At 39.2% G+C, this 6423-nt stretch overlaps 1 protein-coding gene across 1 annotated transcript; it reads left to right on the forward strand.

The window, feature by feature from the left end:
* Positions 1 to 2314: 2314 nt before the first annotated feature.
* On the forward strand, positions 2315 to 6306 carry LOC120597662 (HLA class II histocompatibility antigen, DO beta chain-like). The gene is made up of 3 exons (XM_039856297.1): positions 2315 to 2467; positions 4926 to 5195; positions 5639 to 6306. The coding sequence occupies exons 1-3, from the start codon at positions 2377 to 2379 to the stop codon at positions 5953 to 5955; spliced, it is 678 nt and encodes a 225-aa protein (XP_039712231.1). The 5' UTR covers positions 2315 to 2376; the 3' UTR covers positions 5956 to 6306.
* Positions 6307 to 6423: the final 117 nt, after the last annotated feature.

Raw genomic sequence — 6423 nt, forward strand, 5'->3', positions numbered from 1 at the left:
ACTACTTTTATATTCTGATTCCACCATTTCAACGCAAGGCTGCCCTGGTTGACTTGGTAGGGAAGAGAAGAAGAATCATGCAATGGATGGAGTTAAATTCTTTGACTAACGACCTTTTGTTCATTAACCATTGACTAGAAATAGTCACATAGTCCCAGGAGACTAGAAGGTGTAGTTTTCCATGTGTCTAGGAAGTAGAAGAAGCTGGTGAATCCTAGTGATGTCTTCTACACCTTCCCATTTTTTTTCTTTACTCTATTTGTCATGATCTCCAAGAGAAGGAATTACTATTCTGAGAGATCAGATTCCAGGGCAGGGCATGTTCACAGTATGTTAAAAGGTTACAGAGTTGCATTTCACTTCTCTTTACTGAATCTTATCCCACTATCTTGAACAAAATCCCTTTGTGACCCAATCATCTTTCTTCTTCCCACAATATTACTCATACTCTTGGAAGTTCTTAATCCTTCGGGATTTACAGTCAGCTAATGGTACAAATGAAATTTAAGAGGGAATATGAGATCTTATTTTGGGTCTCATACTTCAGAGAAGCTTACTATAAAACTATAAGGTGTCAGGGATTTGAGCTTTCCCAAGGGCATCCTAGCATATTTGATAAGGCTTAACTTAAGTATTCCTGGGTCTCCTGGACAACTACCATTATAATCCCACCTTACATACCCATCAAAACATGTATTCCTTTAGGAAGCGAAGAAGAAAAAATATTCTATTGTATCTTCTCCCATTCAACGAAGTGTGCATATATTTATTTATTGTGGATAATTAGTAATTTTAAAAGGATTCCAGATAAACTTTTTTTGTTTCACTGTTTATCTTTTCTCTGTTGTCTACATGTACTGGGTATTTTGAATTCTAAAATTCTTTGTTTGTTGGGCCAATTGTATCAAATATCAACATCATGAACTCTTTCTAGACTGTTAGAATTTACTCTATTTGTAAATAGAATTTACTCTATTTGCTCAAACATTAAAAAGTTAACGTCACCCTTCCTGACATTACAGTAGATTGTTTTCCTGTCTCTCCACCTAGGTTATACATTTCTTGAGGACAAGAGACTTGTCTCTTCAATCACTATACAGCCTGTAATATTGAGCATGGATAGTTCTGTGCTAAATACACGATAACACACTTCTACCTTACTTTGGTGAAATAAGGGTCTTGCTCCTTAGTTATCAAATATATTTTCTTGCAGCTTCTTTTTAGCAGAAGATATCACCTTATTCTAAATTGGGTCTGTTGAAGTCATACAACTCATTCCCTTCTTTCTCACCCTAAATCTTTGTGTCTTCATTCCTGTATCTGAAGAATTGTTCCTTTTGATTGCCAGTCTTTCTCATTCTTGGATTTTACTCGGCATTTTTGGGGGAGAAGTTTCTCCTTTCTCTTCCTTTTTATTTTCAATTTCTCATATCTACAGATGTCCTCCACTTGCCTCAAAAACTTGTTAAGGTCTTTCCTATCTTAAAAGTAATTTTCACTTGGTGTTGCTTTTCTCTCAAGTGAGAGTCTCATCTTTTCCCTTATTTTCACTTCTAAAATTCTTGAAAGACTGTTTACATCAGCTGCCTTTATTTCCTCATCTCCAATTTACTTTTTACTCTTTTGAAATATAGCTTCTACCTTTAACGCTTCATGTCCCACTGAGGTTATTAGTGACCCACTAATTATAAAATACAATAATGCTTTCTTATATTATATCCTTTTGAACATTTTTGCAGCATTTTGTTCTCTTGAGAATCCTTTCATGTTTTTTTTCCTCTCTCTCTCTCTCTCTTTTTTTTCCCCCGTGGCCCTGTTTTGCCTTATAAGAAAACATGCTTTCTAGGTTATCCTCAATCTCTTCTATTTCTTCTCTGATAATCCCTCCACTAACTCCTCTTAAGGCATATGTTTCAGAATGCTGTCTACTTTCTCCTTCTTAATGAACACATTCTATTGGCAATGCTAACGACCCCGTAGGAAGGGAGATGTATCGGTCAGAACAGACCAGGGACAGTGCTAAATGAGGATAGCAGGACATATAATAAACCATCTGCCCAATTCTTCTAGGACCACCCACTGTGTAAGATAGTTTTTTTCCTTTTTCCCCAGCCCCTTTCCACACACTTTAACTACTGTCAGTGATTTCAAGGATAAACAATTCTTGAGTGGTATAACACAACTTTATGAAAGTATTCTACCTAGCACCTGATGATGTAAAACTTCTCTATCCTGATTGGTTATCAATGTGGGAAGTTTCCAATCCTAGGGAGACCAGAAAGGTATACACTTAATATTTTTTGACTAAATTGTGTGGGGGCAAGCTCCATTCTGAAGAGGCTGACGATTTTCTTGTCTCATTTTTTTCCTTCCAGAATGGGTTCTGGGTGGGTTCCCTGGGTGGCGGGTCTGTTAGTGAATCTGATCAGGCTGAATTCCTCTGTGACTCAAGGCAGAGACTCTCCAGGTAAGAACAGAAGGATTCTTTTGAAGTTTGTATGCAAGAATTGACATGGGGGAGGGATGTTTTTCCATATAGGTCCAGGCTACAGACCTGACTGGAAGCAACTTCTAGCTTCAAAGAAAGTGTTCTTCCCTTTGACAGAAAAGTATTTCTTCCCTATTTACCACAATGGATTGCTGGGAAAAGGGACTTCCTGTGCCAGAGTCACAGATTCGAGGTGTAGAGAGGCAGGAAGAAGGGAAACATTTTGCCTTGTTTAGGGTACTTATTGTATCAATGTCAGTCAGGAAAACTGCGAAAATGGATGCAAGTCTGGGAATAACTGCTATTCTTCAGCGGGAAGTTTGCTCCGATGATTGTGACTGATTCTATATTTATCCACTTGGGAATATATGGACAAAAGTAACTGGAAAGTAACCCTGTCCTCAGGTTACTGGGAATATGTATTTATTACTGTTATTTTTTCCAGCTGAGAGATAGGCTATGCAAACATGAAGTGATATTATACCATGAAAACATATTTATCAGCAGAAAACAGGATATAATGTACTAAAAACAAAACCCCATTTGAATGTCAAAATTTGATTAAATACAAAAGAGGAACAAACCTGGGGGAGGGTGGGTGGGAGAAGATCATTATTTTTAGAGAATAGAAACCTCTCTGAGCTTATAATGTCCATTAAAAAACACAAATGAAAAAAAAATTCAGCCCAGATCTTAAATCTGAACCAGATCTAAATTAAAACAAAACAAAACAAAACAAAACAATTTCTTCCCCTGATTTTGGCTGTAAGAGGGAATAGAGAAGGGAATTTAGAGCCTCATCTAAATTAGCTATTGAGTGAGAGATGAGTATGGCTGACTCAGGAAGGATATGCTGCCATCCTGACAGCTCAGTTCAGCAGTTCCTGGAGGAGGCCTCTGAACTTAGAAAGGAAAGCAAATTTACAACTCAAGATCAGTAACAATTATCTTTCAAGTCTCAACTTAAATGTCATTTCTTTAGGGAGCTCTTTCCTGCCAACCTACATTATTAACCCATTTGAATTTCCTTTTATTATTGTTGTTCGCAAGTGCACAGACTTGGTGACTTTTAAACAATAGAAAATTCTCATAGTTTTGGAGTCTGGGAACTTCAAGATCATGGTTGTATCCTGGTGAAGGTTTTCCTCCTGGTTCAGACCTTGCACCTTCTCGCTGTGTCCTCACATAGCGGAAGGAGTGAAAGATTCTCTGGAACCTTTTCTATAAGGGCACTGATCCCATTCATCAGGAATCCACCTTCATGACCTAAAGCACCTCCCAAAGCAGCACCTAAAGATATCATCACTTTTGGGGGTTAGGATTTCAATATATGAATTTTGGGGGGACATAAAATTCAGACCATAGCACATTGTGTGCTCTACAAATAAGAGTCATACTCTTACATACGAGGACTGATTGAATAGTTTTGGAAAATTAAATTACTTTGGAGAACATGAGAAGATTAGAAATGAGGTAAATTGTATGAAAGTTAATATATAGCTCAAATTAATCACTATCAATATTAATAGGGTACTTTGAAAGTAGAAAATCATAATGGAGAGTGGAATTAGATTTTTTTTATTCCATCTAACGTGACAGTGTTTAATATAAAAACCCCTAAAGAAGGTTTAAGCCAATCTTATGTTCCCTATCACCATGTTGTTGCAACTACTAGATTATAGGTATAGTGCCAGTGCCAGTGATGATGATAAAAGGTATTTGAAGCCATGGGTTAATGTTATTTTACCTAACATCAATAGAGGTGAAGATGTCATTACCTCACTAGAGCCAACAGAAGGGATGAGGTCTCCGAATAAGGTACAAAGGAAAACATCCAGAAGAATGTTCTTGGAGAACACCCATAGCAAGTGAAAAGTAGAAGGGGAGTTTATTTCACACCTACTATGCACTTACTCTGCATTTCTTTGGCCCACCTCCATCACTTTTTTACTTTACTTCAGAGGGAATGTATGGAATGAACCAACTAAGGGCAGGAATACTACTGAATTATTCCATATGGAAATGGATCTTTTGACTTGATAATAAAGGGGGTTCAAACCTTGGGTTTCTGAAAAATTGGTTTGGAGAAACTTAGTACAGTGTCTGGCAAAGCACAGTTGATAAACATTCGTAAAATAAATAAATATTTGTTGAATGAATGTTTATGTCTCTCGGGACTCTCTTTGGTTTGCTTCTTTGGGTTATATGTCTCCTGTTTGACTGGTCTGGTAGGATGAGCTGCAGACTTCTTCCCACTGTGTATGTCTCTTGCTAAGGGGAAACAGAGTCGGACCCATGGGGAGAAAAGGCTTCTTTGGCCTATTTACTGAGCTCAAAGGCCACTTCTCAAATCGATGTACTCTGGCATAATTTACCAGGTATGGGTTTCCTAAAGGTGGGGGCTGATTCATAATCTTTTTCTTATTTGATTTTCTAGAAGATTTTGTGATTCAGGCAAAGGCTGACTGTTACTTCACCAATGGGACAGAAAGGGTGCAGTTTGTGGTCAGATTCATCTTTAACTTGGAGGAGTATGCACATTTCGACAGTGATGTGGGAATGTTTGTGGCCTTGACTGAGCTAGGGCAGCCTGATGTTGAGTTGTGGAACAATCGGCCAGATATATTGGAGAGAAGTAGAGCTTCTGTGGATGCGCTCTGCAGACACAACTACAAGCTGGGCGCACCCTTCACTGTGGGGAGAAAAGGTGAGGTCGAAGATGACATCTGATGGGTTCAGGAATCTCCCCCATTTCAATCTGGCCATCGCCCTTCCTTATAACAGGCAATTTCCTGCTTCAGGACAAATGGGTTAGGAGCAAGGGAATCTGTGTATATGTTCTGTTACCAGTTATGACTCACTTATCCTCACAGGTCAGGACACTGTGATTTTGTTCCCAGGACCTCCAGGTTCTTAGGAACTTTAAAGACTAGTGTGCTCTCAAACACAAGGGGATAATTGTGGGGATGTCTGATAAAGCTTAAATCCTCATGGGGGTACTCACATATCCAGTTTCTGAGATTTCCTCACATTTCCAGTTTCCTCTTGAGTGGTCTGGGAAAGAGATTAGGGACAGAGATAGTCCCAAAACAAACTCTGTTTGCTTTGTGGTTTTCCTTCACCATGTCTTATTTTTCTCTCCCTTTCTAGTGCAACCAGAGGTGACAGTATATCTGGAGAAGCTCCCAACCCTGCAGCACCATAACATCCTGCTCTGCTCTGTGACAGATTTCTATCCAGGGGACATCAAGATCAGGTGGTTCCGGAATGGGCAGGAAGAGAGGGCAGGGGTCATGTCCACTGGCCTTATCAGGAATGGAGACTGGACCTTTCAGATAACGGTGATGCTGGAAATGACTCCTGAATTTGGAGATGTCTATACCTGCCTTGTTGATCATGCCAGCCTGCTGAGCCCTGTTTCAGTGGAATGGAGTGAGAATCAGCTTCTTGTACTTTCCGGGGCCTGACTCAGGGTTGTACGGACACAATACAAGGCCTTTGTTACGTCCACATTATTCTTGGTCATAACACTAATTTTTCTTTCCCCGGATATGAGGGAGTCAGGGGGTCACTGGCATCCTTGAGTTAGGGTGGGAGAAAGCATGATAAATATCTATTCTCACATCTTCCAAGAAATAAGGAGGTATAATCACTTTGTCACTTACTTCCAACATTGAGAACTAGTATCCTCTAATACTTTGGTCTTGGTATTTAGGGGGCATTCTAATGGGCTATAAGAATCAGGAACAGAAACTCTATGGGTGCAAACTTTGGATTCAAAGAACCATTTCTAAATTTATTTTCTCCAGATAGCATTGGATTTGTGTCCAGCGCAGGCTCTGGGACTTCAAGAAGGCACGCCAAATATTGGGAGCTTTTTACTAACTTTAAGACCTGTTTCCCATAGGAGCTCAGTCTGAATATTCTTGGAGAAA

The sequence above is a fragment of the Pteropus medius genome, unplaced genomic scaffold (genome assembly GCF_902729225.1).
Source record: "Pteropus medius unplaced genomic scaffold, Ma_sr-lr_union100, whole genome shotgun sequence".
NCBI lineage: Eukaryota > Metazoa > Chordata > Mammalia > Chiroptera > Pteropodidae > Pteropus > Pteropus medius.

Excerpts from the sequence above, each read along its gene's own strand:
- LOC120597662 (XM_039856297.1), top strand. The coding sequence starts at position 2,377 with ATGGGTTCTGGGTGGGTTCCCTGGGTGGCGGGTCTGTTAGTGAATCTG. Across the intron at positions 2,468-4,925 it reads TCAAGGCAGAGACTCTCCAG|AAGATTTTGTGATTCAGGCA; the intron begins GTAAGAACAGAA and ends TTGATTTTCTAG. Across the intron at positions 5,196-5,638 it reads CTTCACTGTGGGGAGAAAAG|TGCAACCAGAGGTGACAGTA; the intron begins GTGAGGTCGAAG and ends CTCCCTTTCTAG.